A 25419-nucleotide genomic window follows, 5' to 3' on the forward strand; every position below is an offset into this window, starting at 1 on the left:
ATTCAGAAATTCTGTGGGTAAAATGCTATTAGGCTATATTTCAGGCTACACAAAAATCTTTCATGAAAGAGTCAATCGATGCAGCAGACTTCATTGCTGTCTTAATTTAAGAAATTGTCACAGCCACCCCAACCACCAGCAATCACCATCCTGATGAGCCAGCAGCTGTCAGCATCAAGGCAGCATCCTCCACCAGCAAAAGGACTATGGCTCACTGAAGACTTGAATGACCCCTAGCATTTTTTAGTAATAAGGTATATTTTAATTAAGATATATACTTTTTTTAGGCTTAACGTCATTGTACACTTAATAGACTACGGTATAGTAACAAACATCACTTTTATATGCATTGGGAAACCAAACAATTTCTGTGACTAACTTTCTTGCAATACTTTCTGGTTCATGGTGGTCTGGAACAAAATCCACAAAAGCCCTGAGGTATGCCTGTATATACCCTGAGGTATGCCCGTATATGCTTTCATCTGTCACATTTTATTCTGAGAAAGATGTGAGACGTATACTCTATTCTTTGTTTCTTTACTATTTTATCAGAGACAATAGCTAAAATAGGACTGCACTCAGAAAATATTTGACTATATCAGCTATGTTTTGTTGATATATTTAGAAACCACAAGAAATCATTTAAAAATATTTGAAACAATACTTTGTTAAAAGTATTTTCCATCACATATTTAATGAGATAAAGGTATGCTAAGATAAGGTAAAACAAACTACATGGTGTGTGATCATGTTTGAACATACATACACAATTTTCTTCTTTAATGATTTATATCTTTGGTATTTTATTTTGGACATGCATGTTTTTAGTTTCAGGACATACTAAAGAGTAAACTGCTGCACCTACTCCCAGGACATATGAATTATGATATAGAATAGACAAAACTTGTTATAGACAATTCCCATTTATTGCCATTTTAACCTTTTATATCTCCATTTTTGTTATTTGGAAAGGCAACAGATTTATGTTACTTTCCGCTTCAGAGAATTACATTTGTAGAATATGTTTCTGAAAGAGGCTCTACTTTCCAAGATATTACAGACTGATGCGGATGGCTCTCTAAAATGCTTGTTTTGCATCTCATGAAAGCACCATGTTGGTTTTTGTCATAAGTGTTTATTCAAGCTAATATGTCATCTTAATAAAGCTAAGGTTATTAGTTGAGCTTCAAGATAAAGCTCCAGAATGATCAATTCAAAACCACTTTGTCACTTCTATTGAAAAGGACTCAGTGAAACATACAGTTCTTATTGACTGTGCACATAAGACAAGATACTAAAAGCAATTTATTTTTATGCATTTTTGCAATTATTTCATGGATAAAATATTTCTGAAAATTAAATGATAATATTGAATCACAAATGTTAACATTTGATAAATATTTTTAAAGTTCGTTTTAAAATATTGGGACATAGTAGTAACTTTGTAGAATTAACTTTTACCATTTAAAAAAGAACTATTTCTTTATTTGAAAGCGGATATTAATTCCATTGACTTACATTGTTTCTTTTTTTCCCTTTAGGCTGTCCTTTGGAGGTATAAATTCTCTCAGCTTAAAGGTTCTTCAGATGATGGCAAGAGCAAAATCAAATTTTTGTTTCAGAATCCAGATACTAAACAGATTGAAGCAAAGGTAAACCCAAGAAATTCATCACATAACACCTCTAACTACATTAATGCCATTAAGGAACAAAGAGGGGAAACTTTTGGGGAATCACAAAAGCAAAAACACACATTCTCTGCTCATCTTGAAATATCCCTCATGGCCAGAGGATTAAACTTACTTTAAGATTTTTTTGGCAAATTTTCGCTTAAAGGCAGCACTTAAAATAAATTACAGAAAATTAATTGCATTTCTTAGTTTTAATTCCTTATGAACCGCATTTGTGTCACACTAAAATAACATCCTGGGAACTAAAGCAGTCCTTTGGTGGTTTCATTCTAAATAATAATTTTAAATACTTTTTAAAAATCTGACTATATTTACATAAATTTATATATTTACATTTTATTTATATATTTTTTTCACATATCCAAAATCTGCATTATTTTCATTACTATAATATAAAATTGACAATAACAATGTTTGCATTAGAATAAAATATAAATGCATTATCCCAGTATAGAGAAAAGGATAAATAACAAATACAAAGTGAAAAAATGATATCTATGGACATGAAAGCTCAATATAATTTTTCAACTATGAATTAAAATTACCATATCTCTATTATACCCCTTTACTTATTAAATTCAGGGATAAGGAGCCTTAGCCTGACGTTCAGAACCTTCCCAGGAATGTCCCTTGATGATATTCTAGGCAAAGTCTCCTGTAACACAGCTCTATATTTGGATTAGACACTCTCCTTGTTTTAACAAGGTGACCCCTTGTAGCCTTATGTATCTTCTGCTTTTCTCTCAACCGTTTTCCTTAGCTTGTTGTCTGAGTATCTCTCGAGATGTACCATTCTTGTCTCTTACTTGTCTTTGGACTCATCTTTTCTGCCTCTTCCTAGTTCACAGGTTGTGTAATGTGGGAACCGTGTCGTTCCTACAGCGGGTTCCTTTGCCACTGCATGACTCTGTAGCATTGATGTTTCCAGGGGGTCGCCTCATTTTGTGTCCCATCAGTTTAGACAAATGCCTTGCTAACTTTTTCCACCCCCTTTATTTTACATGCCTCATAAGTTTTTAACTTACATTTCTAACACAGCCTCTTCCCTGAACATAGACCCATCTCTGCACCGGCCTTTTCTCCACCTTTTGCTACTGCTCCTCTTCTCCCACCTCAGCTACCACTGATCAATCATTTACTTTGTGCCAACCGCTTATTCTGATAATATCAAAGAATGCATTACTCTTGTCAAAAATTTTTTACCTTCAGTTCTTGGTATATTTCTTAATCTTTCAAAGCACAGCGCAAATTTTAATACTGTTGAAAGATGTTAATATTGTCAGTTCTGTATTATTCTGGCATTTATTCTGATGGGGAACCTCAACCACCAGTTGCTGACAGCAGTATAGTATTCAGTTACTTATCCCAACACTTTTTAATGAGCTAACAAACCATTTGCAAAGGAACAAGAGTGATAAATGCAATCTAATGGCTACTAACTATGGTATTTAGATATTAATTTGGTGTAGCATGTATTATACATGCAATTAATTATACTGACAAGTATACTAGAAATTACCTGTCAGCTGCTAAGTATTATTCATTCTTGTAATTTTTGTGTTTTAAAGCTTTCTCTCATATGTAATTCATTAAGAGCTAGTGTAAGAAAAGATATTTGGTTGAGTGTAATTCTCGAATTGATAGGAAGTAATTATGGAATAGAGAAAAAAAGTAGTCTTAAAAACAATGAGACTATGACATTTGGTGAGTTGTTAAAATTCTTTAAAGTCAGCATCTCCCTTTATAAAATAAAAGAAAATAATACCTCCATGGGTAATACTGAAAATACCCAATAAAATATGATGACTATTTAAACAACAAATAATGCTAGACAATCAGAATGTTGGCCAGCCCTACAGAATTGTTTAGCCGTACTTCTGTGTATCACCTGAACATTACCTCTGTTGACATAAAAATTGTGTAAGAACTGAAAGCAGGACATTCGCTAACTATTGTATAACCTCTATAACCACAACTTGTGAGCAGTAAGCTAACATACCATCACAGGAGCAAAACAATCGTAGTGTAGATGTTCTTGTGTGGACATAAGCTTTTATTTCTCTGGGATAAATGCCCAGAAGTGCAAATTGCACCATAGAATAGAAAATGTTTGTTTAGTTTTAAATAAAATGACAAATTATATTCCATAGTGGCTACAGAATATAGATAACATTTTATATCCTACCAATAATGTATAAAAGATCCAGTTTCTCTACATCCCTGCAAGGTTTGGGTATTGTCACTTAAAATTTTGGTTCTGCTCATCATAGTCTTCATTTACATTTCCCTCAAGTCCGATAATGATGAACAACTTTTTATATGTATGTTATATCCCCTTTGTTATATGCCATGTATGTTGTATCCTCTTCATTGAGGAGATTTCTCTTCCTGTTTCTTGCCCATGTTCTGACAATATTGTTAGATTATTATTTTTTGGTGCCTTCTCTCTATTTTTCTGTTAACTGTGCTAGAGGCTTTTCAAAGAACGACATTAATTTTTACTGATTTTTTTTCAGTTTCATTTAAAGAGAAGAGATTCTCTCTTACCTTTTTTTATTTTATTATTATTATACTTTAAGTTTTAGGGTACATGTGCACAATGTGCAGGTTTGTTACATATGTATACATGTGCCATGTTGGTGTGCTGCACCCATTAACTCATCATTTAGCATTAGGTATATCTCCTAATGCTATCCTTCCCCCTCCCCCCCGCCCCACAACATTCCCAGGAGTGTGATGTTCCCCTTCCTGTGTCCATGTGTTCTCACTGTTCAATTCCCATCTATGAGTGAGAACATGTGGTATTTGGTTTTTTGTCCTTGCGATAGTTTACTGAGAATGATGATTTCCAGTTTCATCCATGTCCCTACAAAGGGCATGAACTCATCATTTTTTATGGCTGCATAGTATTCCATGGTGTATAGGTGCCACATTTTCTTAATCCAGTCTATCACTGTTGGACATTTGGGTTGGTTCCAAGTCTTTGCTACTGTGAATAGTGCCTCAATAAACATACGTGTGCATGTGTCTTTATAGCAGCATGATTTATAGTCCTTTGGGTATATACCCAGTAATGGGATGGCTGGGTCAAATGGTATTTCTAGTTCTAGATCCCGGAGGAATCGCCACGCTGACTTCCACGATGGTTGAACTAGTTTATAGTCCCACTAACAGTGTAAAAGTGTTCCTATTTCTCCACATCCTCTCCAGCACCTGTTGTTTCCTGACTTTTTAATGATCGCCATTCTAACTGGTATGAGATGATATCTCATTGTGGTTTTGATTTGCATTTCTCTGATGGCCAGTGATAATGAGCATTTTTTCATGTGTTTTTTGGCTGTATAAATGTCTTCTTTGGAGAAGTGTCTGTTCATGTCCTTCGCCCACTTTTTGATGGGGTTGTTTGTTTTTTTCTTGTAAATTTGTTTGAGTTCATTGTAGATTCTGGATATTAGCCATTTGTCAGATGAGTAGGTTGCAAAAATTTTCTCCTGTTTTGTAGGTTGCCTGTTCACTCTGATGGTAGTTTCTTTTGCTGTGCAGAAGCACTTTAGTTTAAGTACATCCCATTTGTCAATTTTGGCTTTTGTTACTATTGCTTTTGGAATTGGAAAAAATAACTTTAAAGTCCTTGCCCATGCCTATGTCCTGAATGGTAATGCCTAGGTTTTCTTCTAGGGTTTTTTTGGTTTTAGGTCTAACATGTAAATCTTTAATCCATCTTGAACTGATTTTTGTATGAGGTGTAAGGAAGGGATCCAGTTTCAGCTTTCTACATATGGCTAGCCAGTTTTCCCAGCACCATTTATTAAATAGGGAATCCTTTCCCCATTGCTTGTTTTTGTCAGGTTTGTCAAAGATCAGATAGTTGTAGATGTGCGGCGTTATTTCTGAGGGCTCTCTTCTGTTCCATTGATCTATATCTCTGTTTTGGATGCCCTCTCTCACCACTCCTATTCAACATAGTGTTGGAAGTTCTGGCCAGGGCAATTAGGCAGGAGAAGGAAATAAAGGGTATTCAATTAGGAAAAGAAGAAGTCAAATTGTCCCTGTTTGCAGATGACATGATTGTATATCTAGAAAACGCCATTGTCTCAGCCCGAAATCTCCTTAAGCTGATAAGCAACTTCAGCAAAGTCTCAGGATAAAAAATCCATGTACAAAAGTCATAAGCATTCTTATACACCAATAACAGACAAACAGAGAGCCAAATCATGAGTGAACTCCCATTCACAATTGCTTCAAAGAGAATAAAATACCTAGGAATCCAACTTACAAGGGACATGAAGGACCTTTTCAAGGAGAACTACAAACCACTGCTCAATGAAATAAAAGAGGATACAAACAAATGGAAGAACATTCCATGCTCATGGGTTGGAAGAATCAATATTGTGAAAATGGCCAAGGTAATTTATAGATTCAATGCCATCCCCATCAAGCTACCAGTGACTTTCTTCACGGAATTGGAAAAAATAACTTTAAAGTTCATATGGAACCAAAAAGAGCCCACATTGCCAAGTCAATCCTAAGCCAAAAGAACAAAGCTGGAGGCATCACACTACCTGACTTTACTGATTTTTATGTCGTGGTCTGTAATCCATTCAATGAATTTTGCTCTTTTAATATTTGCCTATTTTTCAGTTGCTTTGGCTTTTATTTTGCTCTCATTTTTAATTTTTTGAGATAATATTTTAGATTTCTGATTTGAAATGTCCTTTCTAATATAGGATTTAGTTCTATAATTTCCTTGTTAGCACTGCATTTGCTGCATCCCCAAAATTCTGACATCTTGTGTTTCTATTTTCATCAGTTCAATATGTTTTTATTTCCTTTAAGTCTTTCTCTGACAAATGGACTTTTTTCCTTTCCTTTTTTAAATAGACTTTAGTTTTTCAGAGCAGTTTTAAGTTCACAGCAAAGTTGAGTGTAAGGTACAAAAATTTCCTGTATACCACCTGTCCCTACACAGGCACAGCCCCTTCTGTAGTCAACATCCCCCACCAGAGGGGGGGGATGAAGTTATAGCTGACGTGTCACTGAAGTTACAGTGACACATCATTACCACCCAGATTCCACAGTTTACATTAGAGTTGACTCTTGGTGTTGCATATGTTATGGGTTTTGATACGTATAGTAGCAGTTATCTGCTGTTATATTATTATAGTCGTTTCACTACCCTAAACATCTTTTGAGCTCTTCCTATTCACCCCTATCTTCCCCCCACCCCAAGAAACCACTCATTTTTAAAACTTATCTCCATAGTTTTTCCTTTTTTAAAATGTCATATAGTTGGATCATACAATAGTTACCCTTTTCATATTGGCTTATTTTACTTAGTGATATGACTTTAAGTTTCTTCCATATCTTTTCATGACTTAATAACTCATTTTTTTAGTACTGAATAATATCCAATTTTCTGGATGTACAACAGTTTATTTATCCATTCACCTACAGAAAGACTTCTTTGTTACTTCCATATTTTAGAAATTATAAACAAAACTGTTCTAAATATCCATATTCAGGTTTTGAGTGGACATAAGTTTTCAACTTCTTTGGGTAATAACATGGAGTGTGATTGCTAGATCCTATGGTAAAAGAGTGTTTAGATTTTTAAAACTGCCAAACTGCCTTCCAAAGTAATTGTAGAACTTTCCATTTCCATCACCAATGAATGAAAGTTGCTTTTGCTCCACAATCTCACCGGTATCTGTTGATGTCCGTGTTCTGGATTTGGACCATTCTAATAAGTGTATAGTGATATCTTATTGTTGTTTTAATTTGTATTTATCTGATGAAATACAACGTGGCACATATTTCCATATGCTTATTTTCGTCTGTATATATTCTTTGGTAAGGTATCTTTTAAGGTTTCTGGACCATTTTTAATTGGAATTTTTGTTTTGATATCATTGAGTTTTAACAGTTCTTTGCATATTTTCATTAGCATCTTTTATCTGATATGTTGTCTGCAATTATTTTTGTCCAATCTGCAGTTTGTCTTTTTGATGTCTTGAGAATGTCTTTCATAGAGCAGAAAATTTTAATTTTAATGAGGTCCAGTGTATCAATCATTTCTTTTGTGGATCATGCCTTTGGCATAGAATCTAAAAAGTCATTGCAAAAGTGAAGGTCATCTAGACTTTGTACTATGTTTTATTCTAGGAGTTTTTAAATTATTGTGTTTTATAACTGGAGCTGCATTCCATTTGGAATTAATTTTTGTGAAGGGTGTAATATTTATGTCTAAGTTCTTTCTGTTTTTTTTTTGCATTGCGTGTGGATGTCCATTTTTTCTAGCATCATTTGTTGAACAGCCTATATTTACTCCATTGTATTTTTTTGCTCCTTAGTCAAAGATTAGTTGACTTTATTTATGTGGGCCTATTTCTAGGCTTTCTCTTCTGTTCCATTGATCTATTTGTCTATTCCTTTCCCAACATCATGCTGTCTTGATGACTGTAGCTTTAGAGTATGTCTTGAAGTTTTATAGTGTTAATCCTTCAACTTTGATCTTATTTTTCAATAGTGTGTTGGCTATTCTGCATCTTTTGCCTCTCTCTATATATTTTAGAATCAATTTGTCAATATCCAAAATTACTTGCTGGAATTTTGATAAGAATTTTATTAAATCTGTAGTTCAAGTTTGGAAGAACTGACATCCAGACAATATTGAGTATTCCTGTCCATGAACATGAAATATATTCCATTTATTTAGTACTTCTTTGATTTATCAGAGACTGATAGTTTTCCTCTTATAGAATTTGTATGTATTTAATTAGTTTTATATTAACTTACCTTTTATATTAACTTACCTGACATGTGACTGAGAATATCTTTCCCTTTTTTATAATTTTAGTAGAAAATCTTTGGATTTCCCACCATTAAGTATGATATCAGCTGTTGGTTTGGTAGGTAATTTTTATCAAATTGAGGATGTCCCCCATCTATTCCTAGTTTCCTGAAAGTTTTTATCATTCATGAGTTTTGGATGAGTTTTCTGGATCTATTGATATGAACATGTGATTTCTCCTCTTTAGCCTGTTGATTTGATGTAATACATTAATTGAATTTCAAATTTTGAATAAGCCTTATATATCAACTATAATAGTGGATTCTTCCATTTCTCCTTGAGGTTCTGCCAGTTTTGCCTTACATATTTGTATGCTCTTTTATCAGGTGTAGGTGTATACATGCTAAGGATTGTTATGTCTTTTTAGGGTAATTTATTTACCATTGTCTAATGTCCCTCTTTTTCCCTAAACCTTTCCTTGTTGAAGTCTGCTCCATCTGGAATCAATAAAAACTACTATTGCTTTCTTTAGGTTAGTGTTAGCATGGCACATCTTTCTCTATTCATTGACTTTTAATCCATATATGCCTTTGACATTGAAAGTGGATTTCTTGCAGATAACATATCATTTGGTCTTATTTCTTCATCCATTTTGACAATCTTTATCTTTTAATAAGCACATTTAAGACCACTGATGTTAAAAATAGTTTTTGATACAGTTGGATGAATATCCACAATATTTCTTATCCTTCTGAATTTATTGCCCTTGTTCTTTATTCTTATTTTAGTCTTCCATGTTTTACAGCTTTTGTAGTTTTAATTTAACACTTAACATAATTCCATTCTCTCTCCTTATTAGCACAACAGTTATATATTGTTTTACTTTTATTAGTGGTAGCACTAGACCTTGTAAAATATGTTTACAACTAAACCAAGTCCACCTTCAAAACAACACTACACCGATTCACAGGTGGTGTATCTTATAATAACAAAATCCTCCTAATTCCTGCCTCTCCTTCCTTCTGTTATTGTTGTCACTCGTTTTGCTTATACACAATCCTATACAATCTAATACACTGTTATTATTTGGAATAAACTGTTATGTGTTAGATAAATAACATTTCATTTGTTTCTCTTTTGTTAGAATTTGCATTTTCTGCATACATTGCTTATTTGTTCCTGCATGTGGTCCATTTTATCTATTAAAACTTGTGGTATATTAATCATAGTTGTTTCAAGTGCCTGTTCTAATAATGTCCCTGCCATATCTGCACCTGGTTGTCATGCTTGCCCTATCTCTGTAAAGTGTGATGTCTTTTTTCCTTGTATTATGATTTGCAATATTTTCTTTTTTTAATTGTTTGTAATATAATTTAAGTTCTGGGATAAATGTGCAGAATGTGCAGGTTTGTTACATAGGTATGCCTGTGCCATGGTGGTTTGCTGCATTCATCAACCTGTCATCTAAATTAGGTATTCCTGCTAATGCTATCCCTCCCCTGCCCCACCCCCCACCTCTTGACAAGCTCCAGTGTGTGTTGTCTCCTTCCCTGTGTCCATGTGTTCTCGTTGTTCAGCTCCCACTTATGAGTGAGAACATGTGGTGTTTGGTTTTCTATTCTTGTGTTACTTTGCTGAGAATGATGGTTTCCAGCTTCATCCATATTCCTGCAAAGGACGTGAACTCATCCTTTTTTATGGCTGCATAGTATTCCATGATGTATATGTGCCACATTTTCTTTATCCAGTCTATCATTGATGGACATGTGGGTTGGTTCCAGGTCTTTGCTATTGTGAACAGTGCCGCAATAAACATATGTGTGCATGTGTCTTTATAGCAGAATGGTTTATAACCCTGTTATTTATGAACCTGTTATATCTGTTTTGGTACTAGTACCATGCTGTTTTGGTTACTGTAGCCTTGTAGTGTAGTTTGAAGTAAGGTAGCATGATGTCTCCAGCTTTGTTCTTTTTGCTTAGGATTGTCCTGGCTATGTGGGCGCTTTTTTGGTTCCATATGAAGTTTAAAGTAGTTTTTTCCAATTCTGTGAAGAAAGTCAGTGGTAGCTAGATGGGGATAGCATTGAATCTATAAATTACTTTGGGCCTTATGGCCATTTTCATGATATTGATTTTTTCTATCCATGCACATGGAATGTTTTTCCATTTGTTTGTGTCCTCTCTTATTCCTTAGAGCAGTGGTTTGTAGTTCTCCTTGAAGAGGTCCTTCACATCCCTTGTAAGTTTTATTCCTAGGTGTTTTATTCTCTTTGTAGCAATTATGAATGGGAGTTCACTCATGATTTGGCTCTCTGTTTGTCTTTCATTGCTTATAGGAATGCTTGTAATATTTTCACATTGATTTTGTATCCTGAGACTTTGCTGAAGTTGCTTCTCAGCTTAAGGAGATTTTGGGCTGAGACAATGGTGTTTTCTAAATATGCAATCATGTCATCTGCAAACAGATAATTTGACTTATTCTATTCCTATTGGAATATCCTTTATTTCTTTTGACTGATTGCCTGGTCAGAACTTCCAATACTGTGTTGAATAAGAGTGGTGAGAGAGGGCATCCTTGTCTTGTGCCGGGTTTTAAAGGAAATTCTTCTAGTTTTTTGCCCATTCAGTATGATATTGGTTGTGGGTTTGTCATAAATAGCTCTTATTATTTTGAGATATGTTCCATCAATACCTAGTTTATTGAGAGTTTTTAGTATGAAGGGTGTTGAATTTTGTCAAAGGCCTTTTCTGCATCTATTGAGATAATCATGATCAACAAAATGGATAGACCTCTAGTCAGACTAATAAAGAAGTAAAAAGAGAAGAATCAAATAGACACAAAAAACGATAAAAGGAATATCACCACTGATCACACAGAAATACAAGCTACCCTCAGAGAATACTATAAACACCTCTAGGCAAATAAATTAGAAAATCGAGAAGAGATGGATAAATTCCTGGACACATACACTTTCCCAAGTCTAAACCAGGAAGAAGTCGAATCCTTGAATAGACCAATAACAAGTTCTGAAATTGAGGCAGCAATTAATAGCCTACCAACCAAAAAAAGTCCAGGACCAGATGGACTCACAGCCGAATGCTACCAGAGGTACAAAGAAGAGCTGGTACCATGCCTTCTGAAACTATTCCAAGCAATAGAAAAAGAGGGAATCCTCCTTAACTCATTTTATGAGGCCAGCATCATCCTGATACCAAAACCTGACAGAAAAACAACAAAAAAGAAATTTTCAGGCCAATATCCCTGATGAACATTGGTGCAAAAATCCTCAGTAAGATACTGGCAAACCGAATCCAGAAACACATCAAAAAGCTTATCCACCACGATCAAGTCGGCTTTATCTCTGTGATGCAAGACTGTTTCAACATATGCAAATCAATAAACATAATCCATCACATAAACAGAACCAATGCAATGTTTTCCTGATAGGCATGATGTACTGAGTAAAAGGTGCTGTTACAAACATGCTTTCAGTAATATTGTGTTAAGGTGGGGGAGGAGAGTGTTCTACAGCTTGTGAGTAGGACTCAGTCTTTTAGCTGGCCTGTGCCTCTGAACTGTGGCTTCACATGTGCTGCTCAGCCACCACCGCTTAGGTGGGACAGGATGGCTGAAGGGGGTTGGGGTGGGGTATTTCCCTTCTCCAAGGTGAGTTAGGCTCTGATAAAACACCAGAAAGTTAGGCTCAGGTTACCTAGTTTCTCTTGAGGGCAGGCCTTGCTAAGAAGAACATAGTGCCTGAGCTATTTTTTTTTTTTCATGATCTGTGGTTTTCTTTTTAATTATCTTAAGTCTTATGATCACACATAATTTTAAAACTTGTGTATATCTCTTCTACTTTAATCCTTTTATGTTGGCAAAAGCACCATTCCAATCACAAATACACAGCAGTTCTACAGTTTTATGTTTCTGAATGGCTGTTTAAAGGCAATCCTAAATTATAACTTAGTTTGACTTAGATTGTAAAGAATTCAAGAAAGAAGTTTAACTTGCTACTATTTTAAAAGCATGTGACCTTACAGATCGATAAAATGTAAGAAATGTTAAATAATCTTTGATATTACACATAAACCACACTAAAATGCCTTTCAATAAGTAAAAGGAACCATTTTAAATATAGGGAATTCTAATTACATTGGCATAGTTAAGGCCAAAAATATAAAGTAGACATTGCTACCTTATTTATCTTCAACCCTTGCCTTTAAGAGGCAAATTAACACAAAACACAGGTGAATCTTGCTTGGTTCTGAGACAGTGAAGAAATTTCCCCCGTATTTAAATATACTCACATAACCAGTAATATAAATCTAAATATAAAAGCAATCTCCAGTAAGTTTTAAGATGGTACTCACAGTCTTTGTGAAAAGTTGAACATTACTAATGAAGTCTAACATATCTTTAAAAGGAGTGAACAGCAATAGCATTTACTGAATTGGAATTACTATTAAAATTTAAAAACTGAACATATTCATTTAACCACAAGCCAGTCTTAGTTTTAAATCAGGACTGCCCAACACAATATTCTGTCAGTCATTCATGATCTGAATTCTGGTGTATGAAATCTCTTAAAGTATGGTGGACATAAAAAGCTCACGGGACATTCTGTTTTGTAATAAATAAGGCAGTTTCCAACTCATTTGTAGCTTTTTTGAGATAAGCTATCAAGTCTGCCCTTTCTACCTTCTTCTTAATGAAGGCAAAGATCATTTTTGTTCCAGGGATGTAATTCTTGGGAGTCTCCAAATACTCCATCAGTGTATCCTTCTCCCCAGGTGATGCCTTTGTTCTTATTGACATCTGTGTAAGAGAATCCAACAGCTTGATCTGTCTTCTACCCAAAGAGACCACAGAGATTAGGCCCAGTCTTGTGCTTGCCTCCCTTCTCCATGGTGTGGCACTGGGCACACTTCTGAACAAAAATCTTCTTGCCTTTCTCAGCGTCACCCATATTTAATTCTCTTTTTAGTCTCTTGAGCAATGAAGGTTCCTGCTCTGAAGCCAGACATCACACTCTATTGCCTTAGCTATTTTTAAATGTTTTCCCCTCCCCCTACCAGCAGCATAGGGGATTTTTCTCCAAAATCCACTATGAGGATCTGGTCAAGGTCCTGGAAGTAAAAATTACAAAAGTGTGGAGACACTGATAACTGTGCTCCCCTAGAGTTCTTATCTCTCAGCCTTGTCCACATTGAGCCTCCAGCAAGTCATCAATCATATTTCAGGTTTCCCCACCTCAGCACCGGTTTCTGCAGAGGTTTTTACTCAGTGATTTCTTTCCAACAGTCCATGATTCTTGGAATATGACTATCTGTCCTTCCAATTTGGGGGACAGTGGTTTTCCTCAATGGAGATAAGGAGAGTTGTCGATTTTTCAGTTCGTTTGGCCTTTTCCTTGTTGCTAGGATGGGGTAGCAACTTCTAGGTTCTTACACGTTGAACTGGAAACCTAAAGCCCCTGATACTCAGAGTTTTAGAAAGGGGGTGTTTGGTTTCTAAGTATTTGGGGATTTGTCTTTCTAGAGTTGATTTTTAGTCTGATTCCAGAGAACATACGCTATATGATTTCATTTTTTTATCCTCTATATCATATATCATATAATTTTGATTGAGGAAGACACAAATATATGGAAAGAACTCAGAATGGCATAGATTCTCTTCTGGCCTCTCTTTTGTTTTATTGGTTGATGTGTCTGTTTTTATTAGTATTATACTGTTTTAATTCCTAGCTTTGAAATACAGTTTGAAGTCAGGTAGTGTGGTGTCTCCAGCTTCACTCATTTGGCTCAAGATTGCCTTTATTTTGTGTGTGTGTGTGTGTGTGCATGTGTGTGTGTGTGTGTGTGTGTGGTTTTAAGAGAAAAGTATGAAAGATAATTCCGTGTTCAGGGATTGGAAAAATTAATGCGGTTAAAATGTCTATATTACCCCCAAAAGATTAATAGATTCATTAAATTTTTAACCAAAATTTCAATTTTACTTTTTTAGAGATAAGCTCTAAAATTAATACAGAAACACACACACATACACACACACACACACACACACACACACACAAATAACCAAGGCATTTCCTATATATAGGCATAAGAATTAAAATAGCAGAATACTGATAAAAAATAGACACACTGACCAATGAAACAAAATAGAGAGGCCAGAAAAGAACCTGTGTGATTATGATCAATTGATTTTTACAACGGCCCCAAGAATACAAAATGGGAAAAGAACAGTCTCCAATAACAGGGTGACAAGAAAATGGAATTTTCATGTTCAGGAGAATGAAATTGGGTTCTTATCTAACACCGTATATAAAAACAACTCTAAACATTATATGACTTTGGTCTGGGCAATGATTTTTTGGATTTGCCTCCACAAGCTCAGGCATCAACGGCAACAACAAAAAAAAATAAACAAACAGGATTATATCAAACTCTAAAGCTTCCTCACAGCAAAGGAAATGAACAGAGTGATGAGGCAACCTATATCATGGGAGATATATTTATGAGCCATACATGTGATAAGGCGTTAGTAATCAAAATACATAAGGAACTAAAACAACTTCAAAGTACAAAGCAACCCGTTAAAAATGGGCAAAGGACTCATTTTGAGACATTTCTCAAAAGAAGACATAATAATGGCCAACATTTATGTACATGTGAACCTGTGAAGCAATGCTTAACATCACTAATCATTAGGAAAATTAGAAACTCAATGGGATATCACCTCATATCTATCAAATGTTTATTACCGAAATGGTGAAAGATAAGTGTTGGCAAAAATGTAGAAAAAAAGGGAACCCCTGTGTGCTGTTGGTGGCAATGTAAATTTATACAAGCCATGTTGAAAACCATGAAGAGCTTTCTCTAAAAACTGAAATAGAGCCACCACTCTGTGTAGAGCCAGCAATCCCATTTCTGAGTATATATGCAAATGATTTGAAATAAGTATATTGAAGAGATACCTGCAATTCCATGTTAATTGCTACTCCACTCACAATAGCCAACACCTGGAATCAACCTAAATGTCCATCAACCGATAAATGGATAAATAAAATATGGTATATTTATACATAATGGAATAGTATTCAACCTTAAAAAAGAAGGACATTATGTCATAGAAGAATCTGGGGTTCATTATGCTAAGTCAAGTCAGCCAGACACAGAAAGACAAATACTATATGTTCCCACTTATATGTAGAATCTAAACCATGGAACTCAGAAGAGAAGTAGTATTTACAGAGACTGGAGAATAGGGGGAATGGAGAGATTTTGGTCAAAAGGTACAATGTTTTGTTAGACTAGAGTAAGAGATGATAAGTATCTGAGAGGAAAAAAATGCCCAAGCTTATTACTGGGCCTTTGCAGGCATGAGTGGGTATGGGGCCATGGCTTTTCTGTAGCATTTGGCTAAAGAATGTCAATTATTGTATAACAGTTTCTGTCTTGCTAGACTTCCCCTCTCAGGTCACGTGGCTAGAAGGAGTAGGCTTCTCTTAGGTTTACCGGTCTGCATCCATTGGTATTTCTGGGTTCCCAGCCTCTCCACCATCTTGTTTGGGGAATATGACACAGAGAGGCAAACCCAGAGAACTCATCGTTATGTGCTGTGAGGGTCCTGGGGTCTCTGGGTTCTTAGTCTGCCTGCCTCTTCTCTCTCTTTCAGGGTGTCCTTACATTTATTTTATGTATGTTGTCCAGGGTTTGTGATGATACTTAGGAAGAGGAATAAGGAAAAGTACATCTATTCTATCTCCAACATAGTACTATGTTTATTTTTAAACTGTTAATGACATTTTTTAAAAGAAAAATTATTCGACTTATTTTGATCACTCTGATTGTTAGTTTCTCGCTCTTGATAACCCCAATGAATAGTGACAAAAAATATTTTAAAAGTTGACAGTGGAAGTATAATTATGACATGGCTCTTGTTGTAACTGCTGAGTAGTCTGGGGACAGAATTCTTAACATGTAGAGACATTGTTATGTAGGCTTATTTTGTTAAAATAATGTTTTCTACAATGCAATGCCTAGATTTCACCTTATTTTTACACAAATATGACTCACATAAGAGTAGATTTTATATGAGTAAACAATACTGAGGAATTTACATGGCTTAAGATAATTTAACCCAATTTAATTTTTAAACAGTTATTTTAAACCTCAAATGTTAAATATAAAATACCTGTAAACTGCTGCTAAATTATGAGTTGCAGTGGATTCCATTGAAGGAGAGATTGGAAACCCAGGACAGTTTGTTCTGGTGGAGGCCACTGTCTGCATAACAAGAAGCTGGTTGTCTCCATACCTCCCTTACCCCATTAGTTACCATTCAATAGAACATTTTTCATCCTGAAAATATTAAACAACATTCATTCATCAAAGTCAAATTTTCTATTTCTTGCTCTGATCTCTCTTTACCAGACTTTAGATAGGTAAGCTAATACGTAACTGTGAATGATGTCTAAAAGTACTGTTACTAAGATGGTTTCTTATAGTATTTCAAAATTGTATGTGGCTTATGATGCAAATTATTTTTTGCCTTGCTTACTGCTGATTTGGAAATAATAATTGAAGGCTATAATTTTCACTTAATTTTATATAGCTTAATAGCTATTTGCATGGAAAGCTTTCATCAGAACATATTATAAATGAAATGTTTGAGTATTTAAGACTTCATTATGAGACCAGGCTTGTTTCAGAAGGATTTAAGATTATACTTTACACATATTTCTACAGAAAACAAAACATTATTTTGGGGGTAGAAGCAAATAATATTTACCACTTTGTTTTCATGTGTCCCCATCTCAAATATATTGAAGGCAAGAGAATATACCTATTTATTAACAATTAATGCCAAAAATTGTTGAAGTTGTTTATAGAAACTTATTGGGAGATTTTACTTATCTGCTGCCCATATGTCCTCCCATGCATCCAAGAATTCCAACAGTATGATAAGTAATTTGCAAATCTTTGAAAAATTCTAGGATATGATATACTTAATAAAGTGCTACATTTTAAAATCACCATCTTGATATGATATATTTTTGAAGTTATGATTGTCAATTAAAGATCATAACCCAAAAGAAATAAATTATTAATAAATGAAGAGATTTTATTTCGTCAAAGTTAAAAAGAAAAGGTGAGCCAGGATGTGGAAATATGGGTCTGAAAATGTGGTTAAATGTGGAGGCTGTTACAACGTTTCTTTCCTTTTGAAAATAATCTAAGCAGTGGTGAAAATGGTTCAGAATAGACTTAGAACTTACCATATGTGATAATAGGGAAATACTTTCAACAAAACATGCATTAATTTAACAATTCATATACACATTCCCAGGGCAAAGACATCATAACCAGAGCCTATTTAACAAGAAATATGGTTTCTTTGGGGAATATTATTGCTTGAGCTGCCATATATATTACAACATTAAACATTCTAAATAGTGCTTAATTCATTGGTTGTGAGGAAGCATCAGAAATACTGAAGAAAGTTGTGTGGATTTACATAGGAATTGGGAGAACTTTGTTTTATCTTTTTGCTGTTGTTGATCTATATAAGACTAATGTCATAATAAAAAAAGCCTTTTATACTTTCTTCCTCTGATAGCAAAAATTCATAAATTCTTACTTCATTACTCAGAAAGCTTAATAAATTCCCCATCTGTTTTCCAAAGCCTAATTAAACTTCTCAGAAATCCCCTAGTGGAACAGGGGAGTGGTTCCCAATTGAAGCCTTGAGCAGTATTATAGTTTTTTTTTGACAAGTTACAAAAGCTTATTTTATTGCCACTGATAACTTAAAAGTTGTTTCTATATATGATATTCATATAGACACTAATACATCTACGATTACTGATATATTCTTGTAGTCATTTATAACTAAATATTCTGAGTCACAATACTTTTCTTTACTGCCTCTAATATTATATGTTTATGTACATGTATTTTTTCTTAAATTATAATTGGACTTAACATGGCGAGAAAATCTCCTGATTTCAAAACGTGCTGTATTCTACACACATTGGTGTAGCTTGATTCATTGAATTTCATGATAATTCCCCTTATGGAAATAATGTTAAAATATTTCCTAAACTAGTGTACACAGCATATTCGTCTAAACTACTGAGTTTGAGATCTGAAAGTCATGGTAGTGCATTTTGTACAGTACATAAGAGAAGGGAAAAGAAATTTGCTTCTTTATTTAGTGAAACAGTGCAGAACTTGGGAAGATTTTTACATGGAGCTGATCATCAGGGGCTCCTTTTCCCCAAACACCTCCTTGCCCCAAGTCACCACCATCCCAGGTACTACAGCATCATAAGAGAAATTTTCAAATATATTAAGTATTAGTGAAATTCAAGTCAGATATTGAGGATTGACTCCCATTAATACTACTTTCTGGCTAGTCTCTATAAATCTTCATTTTCTCATTGTAAATTGTGCATTAAAGCACCTACCTTAAAGGGTCGCTCTAGAGAAAAAAAAATGTTTCTGATTTGAACATAAGGATTGAATACATAACACAATTAATGGAACACTTTGGATGCTGTTTTTCAAATCTCCTGCCTGAAGAATTCATGATGTGTTGATGTTTGCATTTCAGAAGAAGATGGCCAGTAATCTAAATGAATCCCTGTTTGGCACTTGAGTCTTATAAATAAGGTCTTTTAATATTCACAAGGCTGGGTAGGCATTTGGGATCAAGGCTCTCTTTCTGTCTTGTAAATAAAGGATCAGCTTTCAGTCTATCTGGCTTTTCACAATTTCTGACTCTATCTGGTATCTGAAACCAAAGGTTTTCTAAAATTCCAAGATCGCTTTTCCTCTCATTTCCAACTGTACAAAGCACTGGCTGTTTAAGACTACAGAGAAGACAAAGGAGGATGAGGCAGAGCATCTGCTTAATAGCACAGGTCTTGCATAAATTCATGTTTGGAGTGCTTCATACTGTAAAATAGACTTAAGTAGATAGAAATAAGTTAGGGCAAAAATTGAACTCACATTTGTGCAGGTGTGTGTTTGTGTATAACTTCCATAATAGCTTATTTTATATGAAATTTTATTTCAAACTAATGATTGAATTGAGAACAGTAGTGTGTTGTGAAGAAGATATCCGGACAAGATAGTGCTTCTCTTCCCCTTGGAAGAGATTTTAAACTCCTGGGAATCAATGAGGATTCTGAATTATTTTTATTTTTCATTGATATATTTTTTCTCCTTGCATATAATTTATTTTCAAATCTCCTATTCTCCATCGGAATAGTGAATTTCTCTACCCATTTGTGTTAAGAGTACTCTTAAGAAAATGTAACACTCTGTACATTTTCTCTCTCAGTAGACTATAAAATTTACATTAACATCTTATACATAAAACAAATATATTAACTGCCTCCAAAATAGTAGCTGTCAAAGGGAACAGCCTATAGTATGCAGCATTTTGTTTTATCCTTTGTGTCAAAAGTAAGAATTTATGAAGAGAAGAATTGTAAATAAATTTTTAGTTAAGTGACCCAAGTAAGAACATTTTGAAAATCAAAATTTTTAAGTTGAAGACCTTCTGGAAGCAATTACCCAGGAGGTAAAATAACAAAACACAGAGTGTAGTAACCAAGTACTGTATTATGTTCTCATAGTAAGGTAATTGTAGCAAAAAAACACCATCATCATGAAAGCATTTAAGGGTAGAAATAATAAACTGCATTTCAACTGGAAAAACAATTATCCTGAAACTATACATATGTCTATTTATAACTATTTGCACAATGAAGTAAGACTAACAGTATAAATTTAGGTCTCTTCATGCCCCAAGTAAGTTTCTTAACCGCAGTCATCATGCCACCTTAACATTTATGGCCACAGGTGTCAAGATATTGGCTGACATATTGATATTCATCAAATAATTTAATATGAGAAGAACAGTGTAAACCTGGTATTAAGAGATACAAATCTCTTATTTTATTTACATTAATTTAAAAGAGATAAAGCAAAATTTTATTAAACATTGTTCTATTACATCAAAATCCCAAAAGAACCTAAAAGGTTTTGAAGCAAGCAGTTTAGCAGAGATAGGCAATGTAATAAGTTTCTATTTTTATTTGCCAAACTCAGTAATGAGGATCAGGAGATTGAGATACAAAATAAACCAATAATCCGAACCACAAAGAGTACAGGTTATAGTCCTTAGAAACCCATAAAATAGATGAAGAGAGTAAATGATCAAAACAATAGGTTGGATTCTGATCTGTGCCTATGAACGCTGGAATGCAAATTAATTGATACTTACGAACCAAAAACATTTTGCAAATTACTGTGCCTTAGGCATTTTAAGAAATCAAAAGTGAATGTGGGCTAGATTTTCAGAATGGCACAGTAATGACTTCTGAAATTCCACTCTTCTGGAAAGGCAATGAGAAAATATTCATAATTATCAGAATCAATGTTATTCAGAATTGTGGAAATTAAATGCTTGGAATAACCATACAGCATTTATTAAAAACAAAACAAACTTCAAGTTTTGGTAAGAATGGAGAGCTTTGCAATATTGTGGCTTGTTATATTCCTACTACCCTGTCCAGACCACCACTGTGACCTCGAAAATATGCATCCTACAAAACATGGTAGCTAGCTATAAGACCCAGCACCTCAGAACACACTGAAGGGTGTGGACTGGGCTTGGAGATTCTAAAAAAGCACAATCTCAAGAAGATCATAATCATGTGACCTATCTGGAAGCTTCCTAGAGAAGTCAATTTGCAGGCTGCTATGGTTTTAATATGGCTTGTCCCCTCTGAAACTCATGTTGAAATTTGATTCTCAATGTGACAGTGTGATGAGGTGGGGCCTATTGGGAGGTGTCTGGGTCATAGTGGTGAATAATGCCCTCTTGTGGGAATGGGTGAGTTCTCATCCTAGGGGGAAATTGATTAATTCCCATGCGAATTGGTTGTTAAAACAAGTCTGGCTTCATAGGTTTGTCTCTCTTACTTCCTCTCTCACGAGAGAGAGGAAGTCACCAGACTTCCTGGTCTCTTTGCATATTCCCACTTCACTTCCACTTTCTGCCATGAGTTCAAGCAACCTAAGGCAGTCACCAGATGTGGCTGCCCCACCTTGAACTTTCCAGCCACCATAATCAGAGCCAAATAAATTGTTTTTTTAAAAGATAAATTATCCAGTCTCAAGTATGCTGTTATAGCAACACAAATGGACTAAGAAAATTGGCATGCAGAGTGGGGTGTTGCTCTACAGATATCTGAAAATGTGGAAGTGGCACTGGAATTGGGTAATGGCTGGTGGCTGGAAAAATTTGGAGGAGACTAGCAAAAGCCTGTATTGCTATGAATGGGATCCTTAGGGTGATTCTGGTGAGGACTCAGAAGAAGACAAAAAGATGAGGGAAAGTTTGGAACTTCTTAGAGATTCATTATGTGGTCAGGACCAAAATGCCAGTAGAAATAAAAACAGTAGAAAATAAGCCTATTACACCCTTGCAAAGAACCTGACTGTATTATGTCGATGCCCTCGTATTTTGTGGAAGGTCAAACTTAAGAGTGATTAATATTTGACAGAAGAAAACTTCAGGTAGTAAAGCATTCAGGCAACTGTATGGTTGCATTTAACTGCATGCAGTAAGATTTAAGAGCAAAGACATGACCTAAATGCACAATTCATAGTTAAGAGGAAAGCAGAATGTAAAGATTTAAAAAATTTGCAGACCAATTATATAAAGAGAAAAGGCATGTTTGGAAAGGGTGCTGAGGGTTGAGTCCAGTGAGTAGTTGCTAAAGAGATTAGCATGGCTGAAAGGAAACCCAGTGCTAATAATCAAAATAATGGGGAAAATCCCTATAGGCATTTCAAAGATCTTTGAGGCCAGTCTCATCACAGGCTGAGAGGCCTAGGAGTACAGAATGGTTTTGGGGGCCAGGCCTAGGCTGCTGAAGTCCTGTGCTGCCTCAGGATGCTGCTCTCCACATCAAGAGCAGCCATGGCTCAAGTGGCCCCAAGTAAGGCTCAAGACTCTGCTTTGAAAGGCACAAGCAGTAAGCCTTGGCATCCACATGGTGTTGATGCTGCAGGCCTGCAAAATATGAGAGCTATGGAAACAAGGCTTTATTGACTGAGATTTCAAAGGGTGTATAGGAAAACCTGCAGGCCCAGGCAGACTTGTCACAGGACAGAGCCACCACAGAGAACCTCTAATAGGGCAAAGCTGAGTGGAAATGTGGAGTTAGAGCTCTACCAAGTCCTCACCAGCACAATGCCTAGGTGAGCTACTGGGGCCACCATTGAGACCTCTGAATTATAGAGCCACCAACACGATGTAATGCCCACATAGGAAAACTACAGGCACCAAACTTCAATCTATGTGGGCAGACACATGTGCAACACTCAACAAAGCCATGGGAGTTGAACTGCCCAAGACCTTAGAACACACCCTTCACACCAATGTACACAGGGTGTGAGATACGGAGTCAAATAAAATTATCCTGGAGCCTTAAGATTTACTGTCTGCCCTGCTGTGTTTTGGACTTATGTAGGGCCTGCCATTTATTTCTTTTTGTCCAGTTTTCCCTTTTAGAATAGGAATATCGAATAAATGTCTGTTATACTATTTTATCTTGGAAATAAATAACTTGCTCTTGATTTCACAGATTCATAACTACAAGGAACTTGCCCTGAGTCTCAAAAGAGAATTTGGACTTTGGGCTTCCAAGTTGATGCTGGAAAAGTTAAGACTTTTGGGACTATTTGGAGGGAATGATTGTATTTAGCATTGTAAGAAGAACATGAGTTTTATGGGGGCAGAGGTGAAATGCTTCACTTTGAATATGGTTTGTTCCTCTGAAACTCATGTCAAAATTTGATTCCCAATATGGCAGTGTTGGAATGTGGGGCCTAGAGGGAACTGTGCAGGTCGTGGGGGTAGATTCCCCCATAAATAAATTAATTCCCTGCTGCAAAGGTGGGTGAGATCTTACTCTTGTGGAAATGCATTATTTCCCACTGGAGTAGTTTGTTAAAAAAGAGTCTGGCTTCCTCAGTTTCTCTTATCTTGCTTCCTTTCTCACCATGTGATCTCTTTGCACATGCCCACTGCACTTTCACTTTCTGCCATGAGGTGAAACAGCCTGAAACCTTCACCAGATGCAGCTTTCCCACCTTGGACCTTTCAGTCACCAGAGTAATGAACCAAATAAACCTCTTCTTTCTATAAGTTACCCAGCCCCAGATATTCTATTATAGCAACACAGATGGACTAAGACACAGGCCTTGTCATTACTTGACCTTACTCAGACCTTTCTCATTGGAAAAATTGCTAACCTAAGTATTTAACAATCAACAGTTTAAGATCACACCTACTTGAATTGGCAATACCAGTTGTGGCAAGAAAGATGCTGGAGAAAAACTTAAGATCTGAGGAATGAGGTTCCAACGAGGGTCTTTTAGAAGCTCCAATACATTCCTGAGCACCTAGAAGGGCACATGAATGTGCTGGGCTGTGCACATGATGAGAAAAGATGCCCTAAACTCTCCGTTCTGGCTGACCTTAAAGATCTGTGCAAGAAGAAAGTAAAGACTTAGAAAAAGTTGTAAATTTCCAGAGCATTAAAGAGGTGCCACAAAACACACACAGAGCCCCATAGAAAAGTTGTAAGACTTTGCTTCTAGTAATTTACAGAAATATTGGTCAAAAACAATAGATGACCAAGAAGCTAAATAGACAGAAAAAGTCTGTTTCCTATCAGTGAAACAGATAGGAAAACAACAACAACAAACTGCAACAGCATCAGAATCTTGGGAAGAATGAGAATCTGCTTTCCAATAATATTCTTTGAAATGCCAGTTTTAAACAAAAATTATGTGACATTGAAAAAAATCTCAAAATTTTGGCCTTTCTGTAAGAAAATAGACTCAATGGAAGCTTTCTTTGAGGAAAACCATCTGGTGCACTTACTAGTAAAATAATTTAAATTGTGTATTACAAATATATTAACTGGTCTAAATGAAGCTATGCCCAAAGAACTAACATGTTTGACTAAATAGAGAATGTTAATGAAAGGATAGAAGTAATGAAAAGAATCAAATAAAATTCTTCAATTGAAAAGTACAATTACTGAAATTTTAAAAATTCTGAGATGAACTGAACAAAACATTTGAGTTTATGAAGAAAGATTAAGAGAACAGGAAGAGTTAACTATATCTCAATGTCAATAGGGCAACTGAGATTATCCAGTCTAAGGAATAACAAAAATATAAATGAAGAAAAATAGCAGAGTCTCAGAAGTCTCTATGACAGCATAAGTTATACTGTCATATATATATATAAAGGGAATATCAAGAAAACAAGGAGAGACACGGATAGAAACGATAGAAACAATATTTTAAGAAATAACAGATGAAAACTTCTCAAATTTAATATTAATATACATACTTGAAGAGCTCAATGAACTCCATGTAGAATAAAAATAAAGACATACAATTATCATGGTTGACCAGCAAAAGGCCAGAGAATCTTGAAGACAGCAAAATAAAAATGACTCACAACATGCAGAGTCATTAATAAGAATAACAGCTCATTTTTTTATAGTAAACTGTGGAAGTTAGAAGGTAATAGAATGACACATTTAAGTGACGAAACAAAAAGGCTGTCATATAAGAGGTTCTTATTTAGTGAAACTCTCCTTCCAAAGTGGAAGAGAATTAAGTCATTATTACATATATAAAAACAAGAACACTTGCCACTAGTAAATATACACTACAGAAAATAATTTTTAGATAATAACTTGAATACACACTTAGAAATAATAAAAACACTGTTAAAGGTAAATACATAATTCAATATAAGTGATAGTATAAATGCATTTTTATTGGTGTTTTACTTCTAACTGATTTAAAAGAAAATAATAATTATATCACTGT

General features: G+C 35.1%; 1 protein-coding gene and 1 pseudogene across 3 annotated transcripts in view; one reads left to right on the top strand and one right to left on the bottom strand.

Annotated features, from left to right (window-relative positions):
- The window catches only part of SNTG1 (syntrophin gamma 1), an 858007-nt gene that overhangs the window by 816257 nt on the left and 16331 nt on the right, over positions 1 to 25419 (top strand). For all 3 annotated transcript variants that reach the window (XM_030795196.1, XM_030795194.1, XM_030795195.1), the window contains one exon: positions 1542 to 1652. In XM_030795196.1, coding sequence (XP_030651056.1) covers positions 1542 to 1652 — 111 coding nt within the window. The remainder of the gene's footprint in view (positions 1 to 1541; positions 1653 to 25419) is intronic.
- LOC105739669 lies at positions 13091 to 13448 on the bottom strand (annotated as a pseudogene).

This window comes from Nomascus leucogenys, chromosome 16, assembly GCF_006542625.1.
Source record: "Nomascus leucogenys isolate Asia chromosome 16, Asia_NLE_v1, whole genome shotgun sequence".
Taxonomy (NCBI): Eukaryota; Metazoa; Chordata; class Mammalia; order Primates; family Hylobatidae; genus Nomascus; species Nomascus leucogenys.